Raw genomic sequence first — 26,194 nt, forward strand, 5'->3', positions numbered from 1 at the left:
TTTGTGAGATTAAACTTTGTGAGACTACCTGATGGCTGTGTTTTTCACCACTGAACATGTTCCATTCAATGGGATAGTTTTTATTTTTTCAAAGATTATATTCTTGGGGCTGGGAGTGTGGCCTAGTTAGAGAGTGCTTGCCTAGCATGCATGAAGCCCTGGGTTCAATTCCTCAATACCACAGCAAAAGCCAAAGTGCTGCTGTGGCTCAAAAGGTAGAACGCTAGCCCTGCAAAAACTCAAGGACATTGCCCAGGCCCTGAGTTCAGCCCCAGGACTGGCCCTTTAAAATTTTTATATACTTCTTAGTTCCTTGATATTAAAATATTGCTAATGAATTATGTTGATGTTTCCCCACCCCTATTTTCATGGAACTTTCTGCTACTTCTATACACCTTCTATATTCTTTGGCAATTGGATTTGAAAATGATTGTATCTTTTTAAAAATTATCTTTAAGTGGCCGGGAGTTTGGCCTAGTGATAGAGTGCTTGCCTAGCATGCACGAAGACCCAGGTTCGATTCCTCAGTACCACATATGTAGTAAAAAGCCAGAAGTGGTGCTGAGGCTCAAGTGGTAGAGCCCTAGCCTTGAGAAAATCCAGGGACAGTGCTCAGGCCCTGAGCCCAAGCCCAGGACTGGCAAAAAATTATCTTTAATACTGGGCACCAGTGGCTCATACCGGTAATCTTCGCTACTCAGGAGGCTGAGATCTGATGTTTGTGGTTCAAAGCCAACCCACTGCAGAGATCTGCCGTGAACCACTCAAAAACCATAAGTGGCCCTGTAGCTCAAAGTGGTTGAGCTCTAGACTTGAGCAAAATACCACAGGGACAGTACCCAGGCCCCGTGTTCAAGGCCTATGACCAACCAAAAAAAATCTTGAAATAGTTGTACAAAGGAATTTCCATTTAATAAAGTAGTTTATGAGTCAAAGCCTTAACAGTATTTTTTGAGGGTCCTGAGGCTTGAACTCAGGGCCTAAGCACTGCCCTTGTGCTTTCTCAAGACTAGAGCTCTACCACTTGAGCCACAGCACCATTTCTGCCTTTTTCTATGTATGTGGTAACCGAGGAATCAAACTGGAGTCTTTGTGCGTGCTAGACAAGCACTCCACCAAATTCTCGCCCCCCTACATTATATTTTTGAAGACCATGAAAAAAGTTGGGTAGATTTTCTCATGCCCTTAACCCAGCAGAAGATATCTGCAAGGGTCTGCCACTAGGAAAAGTGGCGTTTTGTCTATTGCTCTTACTAGAGAATCCTGCTCATGCCAGGGTGAGGTAGTAAGTTGTATTGTTGTGGGGTAGGGATTGTAGGCCCCAGTAAGAAGATAACTATACAACTTACTACTTTCCTTGGTGTGTTGCATATTCACACTTAAGTGTTGTGCTTGAATTTTTGCATCTATCAGACAAAAATTGTAGACTTTCCATATATAATCAGGGTGGAAGAAAAGGTGGAAGGGGAAAGTCAACAGTTAGAGTGAGGCAGGTAATCAGTATAAATCATCTTGTCCTTGTTGATGGGATCATGTGATTAATTTATCTTTGGGCATAAACTCTATGATTACTCAGTAATAGAGCAACAATATTTAGAAGGGAATGGAAAGTATATTTTAAGGGTCCACAGACTGCAATGTAGAGTATCTGTTTATACTGAGCAGAAGAGTTCACTACACTTCAGAATTGCCAACAAAATTGTAGAGAGCCAATCCAGCAAGTACAAGGTCCTGAGTTTAAATCTTCAGTACCACCAAAAAATGTTTTGAAGGAAATTCTTGTCATTTCTTATCCCTAGGGGATAAGGAAATAGCAAAGTAGATTTTCTTTGTAGTTCCAGAAACTTTTTTTTTGCCTCGCCCTATTTATGTGGCCTGAACTCTTCCCTTTTAGACTGGGGCATAGAAAAGCTTTAATCTTTAGGATTTGTAGACCACCCTCATCATTTATGTTCCAGACCAGCCAAGAGCTGTTTCTTGGGGCACTTGATTATAGGAACAGTTGGTTGCTTGGTTGTCAGATTATAGCTGCTGATTGGAATGATTTCCCTGGTCCTTAGCCATTAACCTCCATTATCATTCTTTCCGAGAAAGATGGGACTCCTATGCCTGACAGTTACCCAACAACTCCCTCTTCAGCTGACGCAGCTACATCTGATCGCAAGGAAGCCCTTGGCATTCTGCAGCCCTCACAGCAGCAGCCAGCACTAATACCACCACCAGCCTTAGGAGACATTCCTCAGGAGCTACAGTCTCCCAGTGGGGAAGGAGAGAGCTCTACACAGCTATTGATGCCTGTAGAGTCCGATGAATTGGGTGGCACAAGAGCAAGTGGAGAAGCAGAAACAACTCAGATGGAGTTATCTCCAGCTCCCACCATAAGTAAGTAGAATTTCATATTTAGAGGAACATGAAACTAGAGGGAAGAATGGATATCTTTGCAGATTCTCCCTGAAAATGAATAAGTAGTACTTTACACATCATCTTCCTTGGCAGAAGTTGAGGTTTCCTCTCTGTTCTCAAGTGATTATTGTTAAGTATCTGTAACACTGATAACAATACCTACAAATTACTGAGGCAAATGCTCTGTTCATAAATACTAGTTTTATGATTTTGACTACTTTGAAAACAACTCTCCAAAGCAGATATTATCTCCTTTTTGGGGGGCGAGACAATCCTGGGGCTTGAACTCTGGGCATAGTTGCTGTCTCTGAGCTCCGTTTTGCTCAAGGTTAGCTACAATACCACTTGTGGCTTTTCCTGTGAATAATTAGAAATAAGTCACATAGTTATCATCCCTGTCTGGCTTCTAGGACTTAAGCAGAAGACAGACATGTGTTCCCAACACACACAGCTCTCCTAGCTATCCTCTGATAATGTTATTTATCTCATCTGCTTTTCTCCCATTGGCTTGAAAATAGGATCTTGAAAGTCTTCTCAGCACAATATTAAGTCAGGTTTTTATTTCTTTATTGTTGCGTATTTTTCCCCAGTCATGAGGCTTGAACAGCCTAGTCACTGTCCCTGAGCCTCTTGTACTCAAGCCTAGCACTATATCACTTAGGCTAGCTTTTTCTTTTTTTTTCTTTTTCTTTCTTTCTTTTTTTTTTTTGGCCAGTACTGGGGACTGACCTCAGGGCCTAGGCACTGTCCTTGGGCTTTCTTAAGGCTAGAGCTCTACCACTTGACCCACAGTACCACTTCTGGCTTTTTTCTATGTATATGTGGTACTGAGGAATCGAACCTGGGTCTTTGTGCATGCTAGACAAGCTCTTACCACTAGACCAAGCTCCTGGCCCCTGAGTTAGCTTTTTCTGAGTAGGTTATTGGAGATAAGAGTCTCATGGACTTTCCTGCCAAGGCTGGCTTCAAACCACAAGCCTCAAATGTTAGCCTTCTGAGTAAGTAGAATTGTAGTCATGAGCCACTGGCGCCCACCTCCCAGTAAATTTTTATTTAATCATTTTCATCTGTTGTGATTCCTTCAGGATAACTGAAAGTGAAAGCTCTCCTAGACCTAAAGCAAATTTTAACTTGTACATCAGAGAAAGTATTTCACAAGTACGCCTGCAACACTCAGTGATAGAAAAGCCTTGTCCCAAAAATGATGTGAGCTGGAGGGGTGAACAGTTAACTGGGAGTTGAGGTAGAAAAGAGAGATCTCAGTCAAGAGTGTGGCCTAGTGATAGAGTGCTTCCCTAGCATGCATGAAGCCCTGGGTTCAATTCCTTGGTGCTGTATACACAGAAGAAGCCAGAAGCAACCCTTTAGCTCAAGTGGTAGAGTGCTAGCCTTGACCAAAAGCAGCTCAGGGATAGTGCCCAGGCCCCAAGTATTGACAAAAATAAAAGGATAGATTTCTCTTCTTAATTGTTCTGAAGGAGCAACTGCCCCAATTCCAGAAATCTAACCTGTTCCTCTTGACTTCCTTCCAGCCTCCCTTTCCCCAGAGAGAGCTGAAGATTCCGATGCACTGACAGCTGTCAGCAGTCAACTGGAAGGCTCTCCTATGGACACCAGTAGCTTGGCTTCCTGTACCCTGGAGGAAGCTGTAGGTGACACATCAGCAGCTGGCAATACGGAGCAGCCCACAGCAGGGAGCTCCACACCTGGGGATGCCCCATCTGTTGTAGTAGAAGCACAAGGCAGAGCTGATGGGTCTGCAGAATCTTCTCATCCAACTGAGGACAAGTAAGCCTGTGTGGACAAGACAGTGGGGATATGGATGTGTTTTTCATTTTCGGTTTTGGGAGATTGAATTGGGAGTCTGTAGTGGAAAGCCAGTGACTGCAAATGGAATCCCCCCCAAAAAACTGATAGCCTCAAATACACTTAATGTTGTGAAACTGAGCCATGAGGGTAGTAAAGAAAGAGCAGAAAAACAATATCAATAAAGCAGATGAACTCTAATGAAGTGTTGAAAAGAGGTGCCATGGTGATATGAGGAGAGTCAGGAAACAAAGCATGATGCAGAATAGCAGCTGAGGAGGAAGGGCCTAATAGGATCATGGTCCCAGAAAAGGGTCACAGGGGGCTAGAGGTCAAAGTGTCTTGACACTTCATAGTACAGGATTGGCAGGTCCAATAACCTAGTTCCAGCTCCTGCCTCTAGGAAGTCCTGCCACCTGAGGGTGGGATTTTATTTTGGAGGATTTCTTTTCCTAGTCCTGGGACTTGAACTCAGGGCCTGAGCACTCTACCGCTTGAGCCACAGCACCATTTCCGGCTTTTTTCTATGTATGTGATACCAAGGAATCAAACCCGGTTTTTGCCCAATTCTTGCTTCTTGTTACTCAATATGAGATAAGAACTTCTTGCTTTGTCTGTTTGCATTGGCTTGAGTAGCTAGGTATGAGCCACAGTGCATTCAGCCTAGAATGTGTTTCAAAGTATACTTGTCTTGTTACCTAATGGGCCTGCTCATTACATGGGGAGATCAACTTGATTTCTACATGGCGGGAGGGATTGATATTGTTAGGAGTGTTTGTAAATGGATCACTAGTCTAAGCCAAACCAGGCACTAAAGAACATGAGGCTCTTATCTCTAATTAGCCTCTAGAAAAACCCGAAGTGGCGCTTGGCTCAAAGGGTAGGATGGTAGCATAGAGCTGAAGAGCTCAGAAAGTTACCAGGCCCCATGACAAAAAAAAAAAATCAGAGAAAAACCTGGGAATGATTTGTTTCTCAGCTCTCCCCCTGCATCCTCGGAGAGTTCTTCCACCAGAGATTCTGCTGTGGCCATTTCTGGAGCAGATTCCCGAGGGATCCTGGAAGAGCCATTGCCTTCAACAAGCAGTGAAGAAGAAGATCCCCTTGCAGGTGAATTCAGTGTTCTTGCTATCCTAGGATCATTTTGGCAATCTGAGAATTGTAGCCCTTTTCATGGAATTTCCCAAGTCTAAGAGTTTTCTATTCATATAGGCAGTTTTTATAATGGGAGTGGCAATAATGGAATAGCGATGTGTTGTATTAAAAATAAGCCTGGTTTAAAGAAGTCAAATTGACATTTAGTTTATTCGCATTTTCCCACTTTTCTGCTAACCTACCTATATAACTTAGGACCATTGTTTAATATCTGATCTTTTTTTTTTGGTGGGTATAGGGTTTGAATTCAGACTGGGCGCAATCCCTGAGCTCTTCAGCTCAAGGCTACCACTCTATCCTTGAACCAAGCCCCGTTTCCTGTTTTCTAGAGGTTAATTGGAGATAAGAATCTCAGATCCTTTTGTGCCCAGACTGGCTTTGAATCTTGATCCTCAGATCTCAGCCTCCTGAGTAGCTAGGATTACAAGTGTGAGCCACTGTGCCCGGCATCTACTTTTCATTGATACTGTTAGTCAAATTTCTTTTGCTGTAACCAACAAATTACCTGAGGTAATCCGCTAAAAAAACAAAAAAAAAACAGGAAAGCTTTATTTTTGCTCACAGTTTCAAGAAAGTCAGCCCATGGTTGGTTGGCACTTTATTGCCTTTAGATGTATGATGAGCATTGTAGCACATGGGAGAAACCATGAGGAAGAACCAGGGTCCCAGTACCCTTTATGGGAATTCAGAATGCTTTCAACTTGGCCCTACCTGTTAAAGGTTCTACTGTCTTAGTGGTGCCATGGCTTTAGATGGTAGCTGTGTCATCCTTATTTATCCAGTGGGCTTTTGCAAGAAGTGAAGAATTATAAAGCTACTTTTCCTAAAGCAGTGAAATGGGTGGCTTTTCTACATGTGTAAAGATGTATTGATTACATCTCTCTTCAGGTATTAGTCTCCCAGAAGGCGTGGACCCCTCTTTTCTGGCTGCCCTACCTGATGACATCCGTCGAGAAGTCCTACAGAACCAGCTGGGTATCCGTCCACCAACCCGAAGTGCTCCCTCCTCAAACAGCTCCACTCCTGCAGTAGTGGGAAACCCTGGAGTCACTGAAGTGAGCCCCGAGTTCCTGGCTGCCCTCCCTCCAGCTATTCAGGAAGAAGTATGTGAGGGGGAAGATGGCAGAGCCAAGGTTCTGTATAAGACAGGAGATAGCTATCTCCTATTCTTCTGTCCCATAGGTGCTGGCACAGCAGAGAGCTGAGCAGCAGAGGCGAGAACTGGCCCAGAATGCCAACTCAGATACTCCCATGGACCCTGTGACCTTCATCCAGACTTTGCCTTCTGACCTACGCCGAAGTGTCTTAGAGGACATGGAAGATAGTGTGTTGGCTGTCATGCCGCCTGATATCGCAGCTGAGGCTCAAGCCCTGAGGCGAGAGCAGGAAGCACGGCAACGGCAGATCATGCATGAGCGTCTGTTTGGGCACAGCAGCACTTCTGCCCTCTCTGCCATTCTCCGAAGCCCAGGTACAGAGGGAGACAAGTGGGGGGGGAGCTCTGAAATATGCGGCTTTTGTCAGACGAAGCTCTGTTTTCTTACCTGGACACACCTTGACACCCTCCTTCCCCCAAATAACTTTCTTTTTCCTTTCCTTCCAGCTTTCACCAGTCGCCTCAGTGGCAACCGTGGGGTCCAATACACTCGACTGGCTGTGCAGAGAGGTGGCACCTTCCAAATGGGGGGTAGCAGCAGCCATAACAGGTACCTTTGTCTTTTCACCTTTTAACTCCGTACCACCCCGATATCTATTAGTCCAGTTCCCTTAATTTTACGAGCAAAGAAACATCCTAAGAGGGTGGGGCATGGCCAGGCTATGTGACACGCCAGGCTAATTTTTTCTTTTCTTCCTTACTTCCTTTTTTCTTTTCTTTCATTTCTTTCTTTTTCTTTCTTGCCAATCCTGGGGATTTAACTCAGAGCCTGGGCACTGTCCTTGAGCTTTCTCAATGTTAGTGTTCCACCACTTGATCCACACCACTATGTGTTGTACCAGGAAGTCAAACACAGGGCTTCATGCATGCTAGGCCATCACTGTACACTAGGCCACACTCCCAGCCCCAAGTTACTTTCTTCAAGGAATGCGAGAACCAGATCTTTGAACTCCTTTCTCAGAAAGCTACACCTTTCAAGTGCCTGCACTTAGGCTAGTAAAGGCAGTAAGTATTTCCTATGACTTTAACAACAAGGAAAGCCACCAATCAGTAAATAATACAGACCTGGATTTGAATCTCTGCTTCCTTTTCAATGCTGATATAATGGTGTGGGGGTGGGGGGAGGGAATATTTCATCTATTTGAGCGTCTGGTTTATCATCTCAAAAAATGATGACTCTTCAGGGCTATTGGTAGATATTAGACATAAGGTGCCATATACACAGTAGACTCGCGTGAGGACCATTGTTAGGAATACTTTCTCTTCACAAGCCTTCCTAAACATATCTACTCATTCCCCTATACAAGAACTATGCTACGTGCCAGAGTTTCATTGCTAACAACTAAAACTGTGCTTTGTTTGTAGACCTTCTGGTAGTAATGTGGACACTCTCCTCAGACTCCGAGGACGGCTTCTTCTAGACCATGAAGCTTTATCTTGTCTCTTGGTCTTACTTTTTGTGGATGAGCCAAAGCTCAATACTAGCCGTCTACATCGAGTACTAAGAAATCTCTGCTATCATGCCCAGACTCGCCACTGGGTCATCCGCAGTCTCCTGTCCATCTTGCAACGCAGCAGTGAGAGCGAGTTATGCATTGAAACACCTAAGCTCTCCACAAGTGATGAAAAGAGCAAAAAGTCAAGCAAGAGTTCTGTGTCAAGTAGCCATGAAAATCGTCCCCTGGACCTACTCCACAAGATGGAGTCCAAAAGTTCCAACCAACTTTCCTGGCTCTCAGTATCCATGGATGCAGCCTTAGGCTGCAGGACTAATATATTCCAGATCCAGCGTTCAGGGGGGCGTAAACATACTGAGAAGCACGCTAGCAGTGGCTCCACTGTCCACATCCACCCCCAGGCTGCTCCAGTTGTCTGCAGACACGTTCTGGACACACTCATTCAATTGGCCAAGGTGCGAGGCTTGAAAGAAACCTTAATTCTTAGGAATGGAAAAGGGGTAACAGTCTGGGTGAGAGTGAGATGCTAAGGGGACTAACAAATCTCTCTCTGCTGTTCCTTTTGTCTGTTGGGCCCTATATGGTTTCTGAGAAATTGTTAAGTAAGTACATGGGATTTTGTTTTGGTCTTTTTTCTTTCTGTGATGCCCCATCCCATTCAGTCATCAAAACAACTGTCTGTGTCTGTATGGTTCTCACTTTACAGATAAAGAAGCTGGGACTCAGAACATTTCAGTGGCTTGTTCATGTAACTAGAAAGCGATGGCGCTGGACTAGAACTCAGTGCCATTTCTATTGGTGTTCCTTGACTAAAAAGTATTGCTTCTATGTATTAAGGGCCCGTCCTGTGTCATGCTCTATACGAAAATACACGTTCTCATGTAATCTCAACAGCTTTGCGAAGCAGTGTTGTTGTCCTCCACATTTATTAAGCCCGGAGACTGAGGTGTAGAAAAAGATTGCTTATCATTCTCTCTTGCTGCAAAGCCCTTGCTCATTTCTCTAGACTGCTTCACCATGCTTGATGAAAGCTCCTTTATGCTATATGCCCCATGTCACCAAAGCTGCCCAAAGGAGAAAAAGGAGAGTCTCAGAAGCAAATTGTCTTTCCCTGTCAGGAAAGCTTCTCTCTGTGGAGACCCCTTAGATCAAGCCTGTCCTCCTTTTCCCACCAGGTGTTTCCCAGCCACTTCACACAGCAGCGGACCAAAGAAACAAACTGTGAGAGCGATCGGGAGAAGGGCAGTAAGCAAGCCTGCAGCCCGTGTTCCTCACAGTCCAACAGTGGTGGCATTTGCACGGACTTCTGGGACTTATTGGTAAAACTGGACAACATGAATGTGAGCCGGAAAGGCAAGAACTCTGTGAAGTCAGTGCCGGTGAGCACTGGCAGTGAAGGGGAAACCTCCCTCCACAGCCTTGAGGCCTCTCCACTTGGGCAGCTCATGAACATGTTGTCACACTCAGTCATCCGACGGAGCTCTCTCTTAACCGAGAAGCTTCTCAGGCTCCTCTCTCTCATCTCAATTGCTCTCCCTGAAAACAAAGTGTCGGAAACACAGTCTAACTCCGGCAGTAGTGCTTCCTCCACTGCTGCCACCTCTGCCGCATCTACCACCGCCACCACTGCCGCCGTTGTGTCCACGCCCCCTGCTACATCCACCCCTCTCACTCCTGTTCCGACTCTGGTTGCTGCCTCAGCTATTTCTACCATTGCTGTATCTGCTTCTACTACCGTGACTACCCCCACGACTGCTACCACTACTGTCGCAAGTAAGTAGGTGTAGGTTGGGAGCTATGTGTTGTTGGTACTTTAGCTCTTCTTCCCACCCCCCACTATCCCACTCAGATACCCCTCGCCTGAATAGTAGTAATTTACCCACTTGGTGGTTTTATGTTTATGAGAACAAGGTATGTTCGTTCTCACTCCCATTCATTCCAGTTTCCTTGTCTACCCACTCACAATTCCATCCTTTCATACACAGATACTCATGTGAAGATCAAGGCTTCCCAGAATATACCTTCTTTAGATTAGGTGTGAAAAGGAGAAGAGCAAGAAAGGATTTAATTGGCAAAGATGGCCCAGCTTTTTGCTGTCGGTTCTTAGAGGACATAGTTGGCGGCCAGAGTAGTTGTTAGCCAGACCATCCTAGGAAATGAACGGAATGAGCCCTATAGCACATGACTTGGGATATGTCACCACAAATAGATTTGAAGGGCTAAGATATCAGGACCTCAGGCTTCCTTTCTCACCTTGAAAAAGAACTTTGGGGGGCAGATTTAGATGTGGTAGTTCCATTTTCATTTCTGCTACTTACCCATTTGGAAGCTCTGGACAGTTAAGTCTCTGCTTTGTAACAGTCACAGCCTTATGGTGTTGTGTCTGTTTCCTCAAAGCTTCTACTACTAAGGGCAGCAAATCTCCAGCAAAGATGGGTGAGGGAGGCAGTGGTGGAATGGACTTCAAGATGGTATCCTCTGGCCTCACTGAAAACCAGCTACAGCTCTCTGTGGAGGTGAGTCTTAAGTGTTTATCTGCAAGGTTGGGACAGCTAAGACCACACCCACCACAGGTTATGCTTATATCTCCTTCCCTATTTTTCCTAGGTGTTAACATCCCACTCTTGTTCAGAAGAAGGCCTAGAGGATGCAGCCAATGTGTTACTACAGCTCTCTCGGGGGGACCCTGGGACTCGGGACACAGTTCTCAAGCTGCTGCTGAATGGAGCCCGCCACCTGGGTTATACCCTTTGTAAACAGATAGGTAATAAAAAGAGTTAGACACTATGTCTCTCAAAGTCTTTCCCAAGCCAACGTCCAAGCTAAAATAGACCCCACTGTGCTCCCTGAACTTGGCCCCCATTTCCCTCTGCTAACTTGATTGCTAGCAAGGCTCAGCTTCATCAATACCTGGCATACAGGTGGCATTACCAAGGGAGCTGCAAGGCCTCCTTTTCCCTAATGAGTACCTATAGAGCCCCATGATGAGTTACCGAGGCAGATGTACTACTACTTCCTAATAAAATCCGAATAATGTTCTTAAGTTATAACACAGTCTACTTCCCTCTTATCACCCTTCCTATTTGGCAAAGAAGAAAGTTAAAATACAAGGTGACCAAATTAGTTTGGACCAAGTGTAGAGCTTCCATTTTCTTTCTTTTACGGGGATTTCATTGCTGTTTCCCACCACTATCCTAATCATGAGTCTTTCTAGATCTTGACTTCTTGCTTACCACAAATATTCCTAAAACGGAGACAAAGAATTGAGCAGCTTTTTTGCCATGTGCAAATGACAAGATTCTTCCAGATTCTCTCTCTGATCTGTCTTGGCTAATATAATACTCATGAAATGGACAGTGTCTAAGCACCACACTGTATAATATCACAGTTCTCATAGCAGTCTTGACAGGTTAAGCCATGTTATTTCCATTAAGGTATATAAGCAAACTGGAAATGGAGTTACGGAATTTGACTGGGTTCACCATTAAACCTCATTTAAAAATATGTACAGGTGGTCACTGGAAATGTAGCTTAGTGGAAGAATGCTTGCCTAGCATGCATGAAGCCCTGGGTTCAATTCCTCAGTAGTACCATATAAACAGAAAAGGCCAGAAATGGTGCTGTGCTTCAAGGGGTAGACTGCTAGCCTTGAGCAAAAATAGTTCAGGGATAGTACCCGGGTCCTGAGTTTAAGCCCCAGACTGGCCAAAAAAAGTGTATAGGTGCTAGTGGCTCACATCTATAATCCAAGATACTCACAAGGCTGAGATCTGAGGATCATAGTTCAAAGCCATCCCCAGCAAGAAAGTCTGTGAAAGTCTTTATCTCTAATTAATCATCAAAAAGTCATAAGTAGGGCTGTGGCTCAAGCAGTAGGATGCCAGCCTTGATCACAACAACTCAGAGACAATTTGAACCCTGAGTTCAAATCCAGGACCAAGTCAAGAGAGAAACAGTGGATGGAGTAGAGGGAGAGGAGTTTAGGCCATGGCTTTTATGGTTCCAAAAACAATTACTTCTGTTCACCAGACTGACTGTGTTTTGTGTAGACTGAGTGGATTTCTGAGGTGAAGTAAATGTGGTCACTATTTGATCTATGAGCATATACAATAATGCCAAACAAGGCAGAATTCCTATTTGTTCTAGGTCTTCTTCACAAGAGAGGCCTGAAACAATTTGGCTTTCAGCTTTGCACTAGGGCAACACTCTAATCTCTATACTTCTGCCTTGTCCAGGTACCCTACTGGCTGAGCTGCGAGAATACAACCTAGAACAGCAGCGGCGATCCCAGTGTGAAACCCTTTCTCCTGATGGCCTGCCTGAGGAACAGCCACAGACCACCAAGCTAAAAGGGAAAATGCAGAGCAGGTAGGTAGCTTCTGTCCTCTCCAGTAGGGGCTGGAAGCTGGGACAATTGTAAAAGGTGGTCCTTGGAAGTTTCCTCTTTTGATTTTCTTTGTCCGGGTGATGTTCCTATCTGTCCTACACTTCTCCCTGGTTCTGAAATCCCTTATGTCTCTGATCCTTCCTCTGAGTGTTTATATTTTGCTGCTATCAATATACGCAAGCCACCTCTACACTATCCAGGTTTGACATGGCTGAGAATGTGGTAATTGTGGCATCTCAGAAGCGACCCTTGGGTGGCCGGGAGCTCCAGCTGCCTTCTATGTCCATGTTGACATCCAAGACCTCCACCCAGAAGTTCTTCTTGAGGGTACTGCAAGTCATCATCCAGCTGCGGGACGACACACGCCGAGCTAACAAAAAAGCCAAGCAGACAGGCAGGCTAGGTATGGAACTAAAGTGTCCAGCTGAGGGGCGGGGCTAGTGGTAGAAGGAACCATGCGTCCTTTTAGGGGCTGGATTCAATGTTCTGTTTGACTTTCCAAAAGGAAGGATCAAAGTGTTGATGACTACGTTGTATATCTCATTCAAGCTATTCGCCTAAGTGATTGAAAACAGGGCAGGTGGGAATGAAGGGGGGAGAAGGGCAGTGGGCAGAAATCTAGCAAGGGCATTGGGAACCAATCTTTTGTTGAATAAGACTTAACTCACTGGATGTATACTTCATTTCTGCTTCTTCGGTCACTCCTAACTAAAACATGGTAGCCATGTGACCTCAGCCATTGGCTTGCCAAATCATCTTTCCTTCTGTCCCATAGTACTCTCTCACTCACATTGTCACCAACTTACCTAGCACCTTGTCTCTCCCCCCTCCACCTCCTTATTTATAACGATAGGTCTTAGTGCCTGATGATGTGAGTATACTCTGAAGCCACTTGAATAAAGCTCATAGATCTCAGCAAGGTGCCCTGTGGCAGCCCTGGAGATAAGAGGGTTGGGCATTTCCTCTTGCTATGTTTTATATCTTGCTTCCCTTTGTTCTCTCTCCCAGGTTCCTCCGGTTTAGGCTCAGCTAGCAGCATCCAGGCAGCTGTTCGGCAGCTGGAGGCTGAAGCTGATGCCATTATACAAATGGTACGTGAGGGTCAAAGGGCGCGGAGACAGCAACAAGCAGCAACGGTTAGCATGATGCCTGTGGCCCCTCATTCATTCGTCTCTCCTTCCCGCACCATCTCATCAGTGGGGTTTCATTGGCCTTACCTTGTGTGCTTTTGCATTAAGTTTGCTATATGAATGCTTTTGGGCAACAAGGTTACTTTCTTCTATTGGCAGTTTTTTCTTACTGTTTGTTGATTGGTTTCTTGGTTTGAAGTTCGGTTTGGTCTCAAGCTTGGCTGTCATCCCATTCTCAGCTATTCAGTCAGTAGCGGTGCTTTTGCAGACTACCTAATGCTAAGTGTCTGGGTTCTGAAGGGATGAGGGGTGAGGATTTCTTTCAGTGTCATGGAACAATAAAGATACAACAGACATCTCAGGAGTGCTATCCTTGAAAGTCTCCCAAGCTTGGTGTACATCCCATGCAGCCACATCTGGCTGCTCCTCCTACCCTGGCCTCTGCCTGTGTTCTCCATAATCCCTTGGTACCCAGGCACTCAGGCACTTTAGCAGGATGCTTTCAAGTACTTCAGGAGCCAGCTCAGTGTTAGGGTTCCTGCATAGAGTGACTGCAGTAAAAGCCAGGCATAATATGTATGCTGTGGCATTTTCATTGTCTTCTTTGTATGGAATTAATACTAGAGATGTATGGTTAACGTTGGACATGCCAGGTCGAGCCTACCCAGGCCTGTAACTCTAGGAGGGTAGAAAGGGAAAATAAAGAGCTGTTGTTCTGGAGTACTGTTTTCTAGCCAGTGTTTTTCTTATCACCTGCTAAGATAGATATTGACAGATTTCACTATTTTCTCAATCTGAACAAGTACTGGGCAAAAGCAGCTTATCTTCTGGCTATTTGAGTTTACATGCATATACAAACAGCTGTCCCAGCTTGCTTGAAGTCATTATACTGGAAGGTGTGTTTCTGACGACCTAGGACAGGAGTGGAATGCATGAAATATAGGGAGCTCTTTGGAAAACATGCAGGCTCTAGAGTGGAAAGGAGGTTGAAAAGCCATCCTTAGGACCTAAAGTACCACAGTGTTCTAACCAGAGAGAACTATCTAAGCTCACTATGTGAGGCAAAGGGTTTAATCTAGCCTGTTCTGAGGAAAGCGGAGTTACAGTCTGTATGTGACCTTATCTCCCTTTTATCCAGTCGGAGTCTAGCCAGTCCGATGCATCTGTCCGGAGAGAGGAGTCACCCATGGATGTGGATCAGCCATCTCCCGGTGCTCAAGATAATCAATCCATTGGTCAGTACTGCTTCTTATTTCTAGCCCAGCCTAAGTGAGACCCAGTCTTAAAGGATGTTTACTGGATCAATTGTCCCCAGATTAAATAAGCTCAGTGTTTTCCAGTTTGTTACTGTGAATCAGTACCAAAACACATTGAATTTTTATAGTGAAGAAACTAGGTGATGGAACATAATCCCCAGGGGTTCAGAACAGCTAGAGAGCTACATAGAGCAAGGTCCTGTCACATAAAAGCAATACCAAGAAAATATGTATATTACACATGGAGAAGGCCCGTGTTTGGAGTCTTGGCTCCCCTGATCACTTGGCTTCAATTTGAGGAAAACCTCTCTTGCTTCCTCATTGAAAAACTAGGGCTATTCACAAGCGTAGGGCCCTCCTTGAGTTTTAAACCTTAGTTGTTTAAAATTAGGCATATTCAAATGCAGCAGTCGTACTCACGAGACACTTTGTGGAAAATGAACTATACACCTACCTTGTCATGGGTATGGGAGGGGAAAAAACTGGGAAAAAGCAAGGGAAGGGGTGACATTATCCAAAAAGAACTGTAGTTTTTACCTGATTTATGTAACTAACACCTCTGTACATCGCCTTTATAATAATAATAATTTAAAAATTGGAGATATTTGTAGTTGTTAGGATTCAATAAGTAGTGATTGGCAAAGTACCTAGCACATGATAAAATGCTATTGTCAGTGGCTTTTCTCAAGATCATCTGTGCACAGAATGACTTTGGGTACCCCTTGGACTCATTTCTCATCACTTTTAAATGCTATATTGAGTCACTGTTCATCTGAACTTTACATGGATCCCATGTTCTGTATTCATCTCTTTTAGTTTTCTTTTTTAACAGTAATGGGGCTTGCATTAGAGCCTGGGTACTGTCCCTAAGCTTTTGCTCAATATTAGCACGCTCTACCATTTTTTTGGTCACTCCTGCGCCTTGAATTCAGGGCCTGAGCACTGTCCTTGAGTTTTCTCGAGGCTAGTGCTGTACCACTTGAGCCACAACACTACTTCCAGCTTTTTTGTGTATGGTACAACGAAATGGAACCCAGGGCATCGTGCATGCTAGGCAAGCACTCTACCATTAGGCCGAACTTTAAGCCCCAGCACTCTTGAGCCACAGCTCTACTTCCAGTTTTCTGGTGATTAATTGGAGATAAGAAGAGTCTTCCTGCTTGGCATGGCTTTGATTGAATTAAGATCCTTAGTTTTGTTTTTTTGTTTTGTTTTTGTTTTTGGTGGGGCTTAGAATCTGGGCCTGGGCACTCTCCCTGAGCACTTCAGCTCAAGGCTACCGCCATACCTCTTGAGGCACAGGACCACTTCCTGTTTTCTAGTGCTTACTTGGAGATAAGGGTCTCCAGTGCCTGGGTTGGCTTTGAACCATGATTCTCCGATCTCAGGCTCCTGGGTAGCTACAGGCGTGAGCAACCATGCCCGGCTACGATCCTTGATTTTCTAACTCAAGGTCAAACCATCTGCAAATGCCAGAGCCAAGATCCAGACCTAGTTCTGTCAGACCGTGAGGAATAGTCAGGATTTGGGTAGATAATGAAAAATAAAGGTCCAGAAGAAGCCTGCACAAGGCAGGAGTATGGTAACAGTGGTACAAAGGGCAGGTGAGGAAGCACTGCTTCTCTCTTACCCAGAATATAGGTGTAGTCTGTCTTGCTGCTTGGCTACTGGATGCCCTAGTTTCTGTGTGTACAGATTTCCTATGAGTTACTGTGTTAATTGAACTAGCATAGATTTAAGTGACCAATGGCCATATTTTGGGCACTGAGCACTTAAAACATGGCTAGTACACTTAACACGGATAGTGTAACTAAGGAACCAAATTTGTTACTAAAGGGCATCCAGATTTGATACCATGCAGAACTAGACCTTACCCCTAGATATTTGCTTAGTGAATAATACCCAGTGGCCAATGGGTCCAGCAGATAGATCTATGCAGTTACTGGTCCACTTGGTATGGGGGGGAAAAAACTCTTCAGTTTGGGAAAGACACCTTGAAGGCTTTCTAACTCTGTCTTCTGTGTTCCCAATAGCCTCAGATGGACCATCACATGGAGAAAAAGAGAAAGAGGAGAGACCCCCTGAATTACCCCTGCTCAGTGAGCAGCTGAGCCTGGATGAGCTCTGGGACATGCTAGGGGAATGTTTAAAGGAACTGGAGGAATCCCACGATCAGCATGCGGTGCTAGGTGAGACATTGACTGCTAGCCCCAAGCCCCTGCTGTTCTGCTCTACCATACAACCTAATTTTTCTTTCTTCCAAGTTTGATCCTTCCCCCTCTGTCTATAAAAAGAGTTCAAGTCTCTGATCCTTAGTATCCTGAAAATGATTCCTTCTTCTCTTAGTAACTGGAGTGTTTTGCTTACCAAATCGGGGAAATCGGTGTATGTGGCAGTCTATCCTGCTTTTCTCTGGCTTTGAAGGAAGTGCTGACCTCCTCTACCATTGTATTGAAAGTCCTACATTATTTCTTCCATATTGTATTGTTGCGATTGGTTTAGAGAAGCCGAAGGGTTTGTATGTTCAAGTGTATCAAGTAAAGTGCCACTTTCTTGTTATTGCTTTCCCCTCCACTCCTACAGTGCTACAGCCTGCTGTCGAGGCCTTCTTTTTGGTCCATGCCACAGAGCGGGAGAGCAAGCCTCCTGTCCGAGACACCCGTGAGAGCCAGCTGGCACACATCAAGGATGAGCCGCCTCCACTCTCCCCTGCCCCTTTAACCCCAGCCACGCCTTCCTCCCTTGACCCATTCTTCTCCCGGGAACCCTCCTCTATGCACATCTCCTCAAGCCTGCCTCCCGACACACAGAAGTTCCTTCGCTTTGCAGGTACAGGGACCTCTCAGTATCCTAGATTCAGGGTTACTTCACATTTTATCCTTAGCTGATCCAGCACAATGGGAATGTGCGCGTGTGCATGTGATGTACACAGTGAGCCTCATGAAGTACATAGCCTAGGGTCTATTTCAGAAGGCCTTGTGTGCCACCATAAGCAGTTTTGACTTCATCCTGAGACCATGGGAAGCTGGTGTGGTAGAAATAATCATATTCATCTGCATGTGCACTTCAGGGCTAAACTTACCTTTGGCTGGTTCTTATAATGTGCCCCAAAAAGGAAGAAGAGAGGAGTTGCTAGGTGGCAGGCTGTCTTCTTGGCAGCCTTCCAGCTTCCATGATACGCTGTTGATTTTTGCTGTCCTTTGTTCCCCCCCTCAGAGACTCACCGCACTGTGTTAAACCAGATTCTACGACAGTCCACCACCCACCTTGCTGATGGGCCTTTTGCTGTCCTAGTAGATTACATTCGTGTCCTTGACTTTGATGTCAAGCGCAAGTATGTGCCTGGATGGAGGGGGGTATGGGTGTTCCCCACATGATATCCGTAGTTGCTTCAGAGACCAAAACTTTTTCTTGGTAACATCAGGTGGAATGGTGCTTAGTGGAGAAAGATGAGACTTACCTGTGCCACTAACAGTCTGTGCGCACACGTATGCGCATGCGTACACACACACACACACAGAGTCGCTCTCACACAAGTCTTCATTAGCTAAATCACAGCTATGTGGTTGTTTTCTGTTGAATCGTGTGGTTTTCTAAAGTCCCATTCCATCCTTTGGTGTGATAAGATGACCGTGGTGAATTTATAGCTGTGCTCAGAAGGACTTCCACACCACCCCTGGAATAATTCCCATACATGCACTTACCTGCTTATTGAAGAAGATCCATGCCGCAATATCTGGGGGCTATTCCTCAGTAAAGGCAGAAAAACTAGTAGGGCGCGCTGGCACCTGAAGATCCAATCACAGTTTAAAGCCAGCCCAGGCAGGAACATTTGTGAGACTCCTATCTCCAATAAACTACTTTAAAAATGCTGAAAGCAGAGTTGTGTCTCAAGTTGTAGAATATTAGTTTTGAGCAAAAGAAAAAAAGATGATCATGATGATGATCATGATGGTGATGATGATCATGCAGCAGCTTAGAGATAATTCAGGCCCTGGGACTGGCATACTGAAAAGACAAGCATTTGTGTTGGTCAGAAGTAGAAACTAAAGTGTTTAGAAGGTAGAATTTTGTCATTGTGGGTCTTATCAGATGCACAGAACCTTGCTCTGCCATTTCCCAATCCTACTTTTTTATCTCGTAAGGTATTTCCGCCAAGAGCTGGAGCGTTTGGATGAAGGGCTCCGTAAAGAAGACATGGCTGTGCATGTCCGCCGAGACCATGTCTTTGAAGACTCCTATCGGGAGCTGCATCGCAAATCCCCTGAAGAAATGAAGAATCGATTGTAAGAGAACTGACAAGTCTGGCTAGGACAGAACAACTTCTATATAGTAGCAGTGGCCTGCTCAGACCTCAAATTTAGAGCAGTTTTAGCAGTTGCTATACTCCCCAATAGCTGTTTGGCTTCATTAATCTCACTGATTTGTCTTCTAACTTACGGGCCTGGCTTACTGGCCAGTTCTGCCTGGGTTACTCAAGTTCTAGGCAGCCAGGAAAAGTCTCTGGTATTTATAAGGTTACCCCTGAAGGTTTCATGATAAGTGCTCTTGTTATTACACTCAGACTTGGAAACCTAAACAAATGTTGGCCTAGATTGGGGGAGACTATGTACATACATGAGTTGCCCTACCCAATGGGCAACTGCTAAATGATGGTTTTGAAACCACCTAGAGGAGATTGGCAGTTGGTAATAACAAGTATTACTGCAACTGATGAGACAAGACTTCTTGGAGTCTGAGCCATGTGATCACACAAGAGGTCAGAGTGTCCTCCCTGAGCTCTCCAGCACTGTGTTCACTTTATATCTCACATCACATTCGCCAAAGTCTGCTTCTCAGACTCCCTCACTCATGTGTTGCCACACAAATGCTTAGATTTGTCCTGGGCTTTCTGCACAGCCCTCCTGTTTCTGCTGTCTTAATACAGGTATATAGTGTTTGAAGGAGAAGAAGGTCAGGATGCTGGCGGCCTCCTGCGGGAGTGGTATATGATCATCTCGAGAGAGATGTTTAACCCTATGTATGCCTTGTTCCGTACCTCACCTGGTGATCGAGTCACCTACACCATCAACCCATCTTCCCACTGCAACCCCAACCACCTCAGCTACTTCAAATTTGTTGGGCGCATAGTAGCCAAAGCTGTATATGACAACCGCCTCCTAGAGTGCTACTTTACTCGGTCCTTCTATAAACACATCTTGGGCAAATCTGTCAGGTAAGGAACATATTGCCCACAGTCCTGAGCTTGTGAAGTGTCATGCTTTTCTTGTCTCCCATTCCTGTACTACAACTCCCTCCACCAATGATCCTATCTAATTATGTTTTCCTAGATATACAGATATGGAAAGTGAAGATTACCATTTTTACCAAGGCCTGGTTTATCTGCTCGAAAATGATGTCTCCACCCTCGGCTACGATCTCACCTTCAGTACTGAGGTAGGCATCTCTAAAGGTCCTTGGAACAGACACTGGTTAATGTCACAATATTAAGGAAGCACTTTGACTTCTTCAAGTCCCATGTCCTGTATTCTTATCAGAGCAGTGAATGTCTGGACGGGAAAGGTACCACAAACAATTGCTTTAAAAAAGAATTCAGGCTATTAGCTAAACCAATTAAAATGTGCCAGTTGCATATGTCTTCATTGTTGAAAGTAACACATTATAAGAGAAAAATTGTGACTACTCTTCTTCCCTCAAATTATTTTTCCATACAGATTGTATTTGTACCAGTGGCTCGTGCCTGTAATTTTAGCAACTCAGAAGGCTGAGATTTGAGGATTGTGGTCAAAGACAGCCCAGGCCAGACAGGAATATCTGAACCTCTTATCTCCAATTAATCACCAAAAGGCTGAAAGTGGAGCTGTAGCTAAAGTGATAGAGAGCTAGCCTTGAGTGCTCAGGCCCAGAGTTAAAGCCTCTCCCCATCCCCTAGTACTGGCCCAAAAGGAAAAAAAGAAAGGAATGCCTCTGTGTGTATGTGCGCATGCGCACACACATACACATGCATGTACACATGCCCACACTCGTTCTGGGGCTTGAAATCACTGGGTACCAACCCTTAACCTTTTCCGCTCTGGGCTGGCACTCTACCACTGAGTCACAGCTCTGCTTCCACAGTTTTGGTAGTTTAAGGAGATAGTTTCACTGACTTTTCTGAACCTCAATCCTCAGATTTCAGTTTCCCGAATAGCTAGGATGACAGGAATGGGCCACTTTTGCCCAGCCCTATTTATAGTTTACAGCTGCTTCTCCATCTTCTTTATGTATTCTAGGCCAAAATGTTTGTTCTTTATTCCTCCCTCTCAGCCTTTCCCTGTTTATGGAGCTATCTATGAACATTAAAGACAGCCATACATTGCTATGGACTTACCTCATCTCCCTGTCCAGGACATGACAGAGTTTAGGGTATCCTCTCCAATTATTTGCGTCCTAGGTCAATCCTGATATGTATGGTATTTGGGATCTTCTAGGTCCAAGAGTTCGGAGTCTGTGAAGTTCGTGACCTCAAACCCAATGGGGCAAACATCTTGGTAACAGAGGAGAATAAGAAGGAATATGTACACTTGGTATGCCAGATGAGAATGACAGGTATGAAAAATGTCCTTTTTGAGAAAAGTTGGGACCTCATTCATTTCTTTTTTCACTTTTTCTTTTTGGCCCAAGACTGGAACTTTAACTCAGTACCTGACAGTTTACTCATGGTCTGGCACTCTACCAATTGAGCTACAGTTCCAATCCTGTTGCTCTTACCCTTTGCTCTTATTTCTATGTTAAAGTCTTCAGTCAGGCACCAGTGAATCCTAGCTGCTCGGGAGGCTGAGATCTGAGGATTTTGGTTCAAAGCCAGCCTGGGCATCATCTCCACTAAAACTACCAAAAATGCCAGAAGTGGCACTGTGACTCAGGTGGTGGAGTGCTAGCTTTGAACAAAGGAAGCTCACCTAAGGCTCTTGAGTTCTAGCCCCCAGGACTAGCACCCACAAACCAACAAAGTCAAAACACCTGACCAAAAATACATAATTTCATCCCCTTTCAGCTGCCAGAAATGGACTCCTAGCAGCATCAGAATTCAAATTAGAGATCTCTGACCTCTAGCCATTGTGCGTATTCAGAAGTCATATGGTTTGATTCTCTTTCCAGGAGCCATCCGAAAACAGCTGGCAGCTTTCTTGGAAGGCTTCTATGAGATCATTCCAAAGCGCCTCATTTCCATATTCACTGAGCAGGAATTAGAGCTGCTCATATCAGGACTGCCCACCATTGACATTGATGATCTGAAATCCAACACTGAGTACCACAAGTATCAGTCCAACTCTATTCAGGTAACCTGTTGCCTACAACTAACTCCATGCATATACTTCTGAGCCAATGAAGTGCTTGTTTATATTACAGGTGATCTAATTCTACTTAGTCTCAGCTGTTGCTGATTCTTTTGCCCATCCTGTAGTGCAACTTACCAATAGATTACAAAGGGAACCGTGTTTCCCACTCTTCATGATGTCTTCCTTACCCCGGCTTCTTGTGTCCATCCTTCCAGATCCAGTGGTTCTGGAGGGCGTTGCGTTCTTTTGACCAAGCTGACCGTGCCAAGTTCCTCCAATTTGTCACGGGTACTTCCAAGGTACCCCTGCAAGGCTTTGCTGCCCTAGAAGGCATGAATGGCATTCAAAAGTTTCAGATCCATCGAGATGACAGGTCCACAGATCGCCTACCTTCTGCTCATACATGGTAAGGGAGGGGAAGCATTTGTTTTCTCCTTTTCAATGTTTATATTGAGCTTGCAGAACTGCTGGTGCTTCTAGGTCTCTACCCAAGGTGAGGAATAAAATCTGGCTCAGTACTCCACGTTGACTAGTGTTGTTTGGGGGTTCTATTGAGAAGGTGACATTTGAGAAGAGGAAGAGCTTAGCTTATACTTGTAGCACCTATACTTTAAGGTGCTACATGACCAGATATCATGCCTAGGGGCTAGTATTTAAAAAAATAAAAAGTATGGCAGAGCTGGATGCTGGAGGCTCACACATGTAATCCTAGCTATTCAGGAGACAGATCTGAAGATCATAATTCAAAGCCAGCCCCAAAAGGAAAATTCATGAGGCTTCTTATCTCCAGTTAACCACCAAAAAGCCAGAAGAGATTAGATAAGGCTTAAGTGGTAGAGTGGTAGCTCAGGGATAGAAGCCAGGACCTGAGTTCAAGGTCCAGGATGGGCACCAAAAAAATAAAATACAACAGGCTAAAAAGAAGAAAAAATCAGCCAGGCACGGAGACTCATGCCTGCAATCCTAGCCACTCAGGAGACTGAGATCTGAGGGTCGCAGTTCAAAGCCAGCCTGTCCAATAAAGACCTTGAGACTGTTTATCTACAATTAATCACTAGAAAAGGGGAAGTAGTGCTGTTGCTCAATGGGTAGGGCAGTAGCCTTGAGCTGAAGAGCTCCGGAACAGCGCCCAGACCCGGAGTTCAAGTCCCATGACCCACTAAGGAAAAAAAAGAAAAATCAAGAGTCAGCCTTACGCAAGGATGGGCCATTGGGTGCCATGAGAGCAATGGGGAATCTACTTGTTATCTCTTCTCATGGACCGATCTTTCTTCTTTTCCTAGTTTTAATCAGCTGGACCTGCCTGCCTATGAGAGCTTTGAGAAGCTCCGCCACATGCTACTACTGGCCATCCAAGAGTGCTCTGAAGGCTTTGGGCTGGCCTAAACGGCACTGCCCAATTCTGTGGGGTTTTTCTACCATTGTTGGACCTGGGGAGGGGGGGGGATGTTTAAAAAGAACCAGAAAGAAAATGTCAAAAACCAATAAATGAAATCCACAAACTCACCATCATGTGTCTCCCAGCTGCCCCATCTTCTCCAGCGCATACCTGTTTCCCTTCTGCTCATTCTCTTTCCTTCCCTCATCCCCTTTGCTCACCTCTACCCTTTCCATGCCATCCATGGTCCCCACCCCATGTGTTTAAAAAAAAATAAAAGGCGGCAGCCTTTGCAGGGACCTGTTTGTCCCAACTGTTTGAACAGTGTGCTCCTCAGATTCTGTGTTCAGAAGGATTTGCTGCATTGAGACTTGAAACCTTTGGATAGGGGAAAAATTATATATATATATATTTTTTTGTTCTGTTTGCATTTCTTAATTTGTGCTTGGAATGTGTTGATGTGCACAGCTAATGATTCAATGCGAGACAAGATTGGCGTCTGTGTTGTGGAGGTTTCAAATAAAGAGCACTCTTCATAACTCACTTTTCACATTGGAGTTTTTTTCAAACTGTAATAAACAAAGCAGATCCTACACATGTGGAGAAGATGCAAATGAACTTCTCCAGGAAAAAAAAATCATCTCTGCCATTCCAGCTTACCCACCCACCTCCACCTCTGGTTCAACTTCTTCCTTATAAAGGCAGTTTCCCCACAGAGAGGTTGGCAGGAATTGGGGGGGAGGATCTTTTTTGATAAAGAAAATGATTTGTAATGCTTTATCTCAGCTTGGGGGCTATGACTGGTCACCAAGAACCAAGCTTCAGCTTGCCCAAGGGGTTATAAATTAGCAGGTTAAAAAACCTTGAGTTCACTCAAGGATTTTATTTGGTTGAGCCTTTATAAGTATAGTTGCTTCTGTTAATATTTTAGTTCATCTCCATCCATACTGAGTTTTAGTGAGCAAAAGAGTTGACTAGCTCTACAGTTTTTGTTTTGTCTGTTCCTCTTGTCATCTGCCTGCCTGTCTGCTAGTCTGAGTGTCCATCGATCACCCAGTGAGTCTCTTGTGCTTTTTACTCCATTCAGCACTTAAAAGCTGATCTACTTACAGATTTTGATGGTTCCTGCCTTCAACAACAACAAAAAATAATAATTTAATAAAAGTTTAGTTAGAAAAACAACCCCAGTGGTTCTTGCGCTGCTTGATTTGTGTGGTCTTTCTTACTGAGGTATCTAACTCAAAGATTTTCCTGTGGCCCATGGCACAAAGTGGGAGATTAGAATCTCCTGGACTTTAGTGCCCAGGCTGGCTTTGAACTGTGATCCTCAGATCTCAGCCTCCTGTGTAGCTAGGATTACGGGCGTGAGGCACCATGCCCAGTGATTGAGCCCAATTCTTAAAGCTGGGTTTGAGTTGAGGTTTAAAAAAGCAGGTGTTTATTGGGCTGGGAGTTTGGCCTAGTGGTAGAGTGCTTGCTTGCCTAGCATGCACAAAGGCCCGCATTCAATTCCTCAGTACCACATACATAGAAAAAAAGCCAGAAATGGTGCTGTGGCTCAAGTGGTGAAGCTCTAGCCTTGAGAAAGCCCAGGGACAGTTCTAAGGCCCTGAGCACTGACAAAAAAAAGGAAAAAGGCTCATGCTTGTACTCCCAGCTACTCAGGAAACTGGTTGGGCAAGTCTGAAACTCCTTTTGTTGGCAGTTGCAGGGCTTGAATTCCGGGTCTGAGCCACCAGTGGCCAGCGAAAATCTGGAATTCTTAATCTCCAATTAACCAGTGGACCTCTGGTACACTAAGACTAGCCTTAATAGTGGAGAGGGAGCTCAGAGACATGGCCTAGATCCTGAGTTCAAGCCCCAGGACTCGTGTATACACACACACAAGTTACTTATAAAAACAATTCTGGAGCCAGTGGCTCATTCCTATATACCTAGTTACATAGGGCCTGGACGCTGTCCGTGGACTTTCTCAAGGCTAGTGTACTACCACTTGAGCTACAGCACCACTTCTGGCTTTTTCTGTGTATGTGGTACAGAGGAATCCAGCCCAGGGCTTCATGTATGTTATGCAACGTCTACCATTGGGCCACGCTTCCAGCCCATGAGAAACTTTTATTTTGGCCACTCCTGGGACTTGAACTCAAGCCCTGAGCACTATCCTTGAGCCACAGCACAACTTCAGCTTTTTCTTTCTATGTGGTACCAAGGAATCGAGTCCAGGTCTTCATGCATACTAGGCAAGCACTCTACCACTAAAGGCCACACTCCCGGCCCCCCATGAGACTCTTATCTCCAATTAATCACAGAAAAAGCCAGAAGTGAAGCTCTGGCTCAATTGGTAGAGCCCTAGCCTTGAGCAAAAGGATCTCAGGGACAGCACCCCGGACCAAACAAAAACAAAACAAAAACTAATTAATCACCAGAAAAATGGGAAGTGGCACGGTGTCCAGGCCCAGAGTTCAAGCCCCGCTACTGACCAAAAACATGTCTTGGGTACAATATACAAAACATCTTAAACTTCCATTGTCCAGTAACATGTAAGTTGCATAGCATTTTTAAATAGTGAAAATGTTTTAATTGCATATAAACATTTTGAGTTAGATGTGAGACCTGTTGCAATTGCTACATGTAGTAACCACCTATAGTCCTAGCTGCCCACTTGAGCTGAGCCCAGGATTTCTAAACTAGCCTGTTCAACATAGTAAAGAGGGGGATGGAAATGCGCCTTAGTGGTAGAGTGC

General features: G+C 44.8%; 1 protein-coding gene across 13 annotated transcripts in view; it reads left to right on the forward strand.

The window, feature by feature from the left end:
* The window catches only part of Huwe1 (HECT, UBA and WWE domain containing E3 ubiquitin protein ligase 1), a 168,241-nt gene extending 144,251 nt beyond the window's left edge, over positions 1–23,990 (forward strand). For 11 of the 13 annotated variants that reach the window (XM_090326994.1, XM_090326999.1, XM_090327002.1 and 8 more), the window contains 24 exons: positions 2,095–2,382; positions 3,936–4,191; positions 5,189–5,319; positions 6,253–6,467; positions 6,547–6,835; positions 6,968–7,070; positions 7,886–8,432; positions 9,153–9,750; positions 10,375–10,493; positions 10,585–10,741; positions 12,213–12,345; positions 12,565–12,767; positions 13,373–13,500; positions 14,633–14,729; positions 16,784–16,939; positions 17,334–17,579; positions 17,967–18,084; positions 18,896–19,036; positions 19,678–19,965; positions 20,081–20,186; positions 21,221–21,338; positions 21,891–22,072; positions 22,288–22,478; positions 23,356–23,990. In XM_090326994.1, the coding sequence (XP_090183120.1) occupies positions 2,095–2,382; positions 3,936–4,191; positions 5,189–5,319; positions 6,253–6,467; positions 6,547–6,835; positions 6,968–7,070; positions 7,886–8,432; positions 9,153–9,750; positions 10,375–10,493; positions 10,585–10,741; positions 12,213–12,345; positions 12,565–12,767; positions 13,373–13,500; positions 14,633–14,729; positions 16,784–16,939; positions 17,334–17,579; positions 17,967–18,084; positions 18,896–19,036; positions 19,678–19,965; positions 20,081–20,186; positions 21,221–21,338; positions 21,891–22,072; positions 22,288–22,478; positions 23,356–23,458 (4,913 nt within the window). In that variant the 3' untranslated portion in view covers positions 23,459–23,990. The remainder of the gene's footprint in view (positions 1–2,094; positions 2,383–3,935; positions 4,192–5,188; positions 5,320–6,252; positions 6,468–6,546; positions 6,836–6,967; positions 7,071–7,885; positions 8,433–9,152; positions 9,751–10,374; positions 10,494–10,584; positions 10,742–12,212; positions 12,346–12,564; positions 12,768–13,372; positions 13,501–14,632; positions 14,730–16,783; positions 16,940–17,333; positions 17,580–17,966; positions 18,085–18,895; positions 19,037–19,677; positions 19,966–20,080; positions 20,187–21,220; positions 21,339–21,890; positions 22,073–22,287; positions 22,479–23,355) is intronic. The other 2 variants (XM_090326998.1, XM_090327004.1) reach the window with 1 other exon arrangement.
* The last annotated feature ends 2,204 nt before the right edge of the window (positions 23,991–26,194 follow it).

Source organism: Megascapheus bottae, chromosome X (assembly GCF_031878675.1).
Source record: "Megascapheus bottae isolate mThoBot1 chromosome X, mThoBot2.hap1, whole genome shotgun sequence".
Taxonomy (NCBI): domain Eukaryota; kingdom Metazoa; phylum Chordata; class Mammalia; order Rodentia; family Geomyidae; genus Megascapheus; species Megascapheus bottae.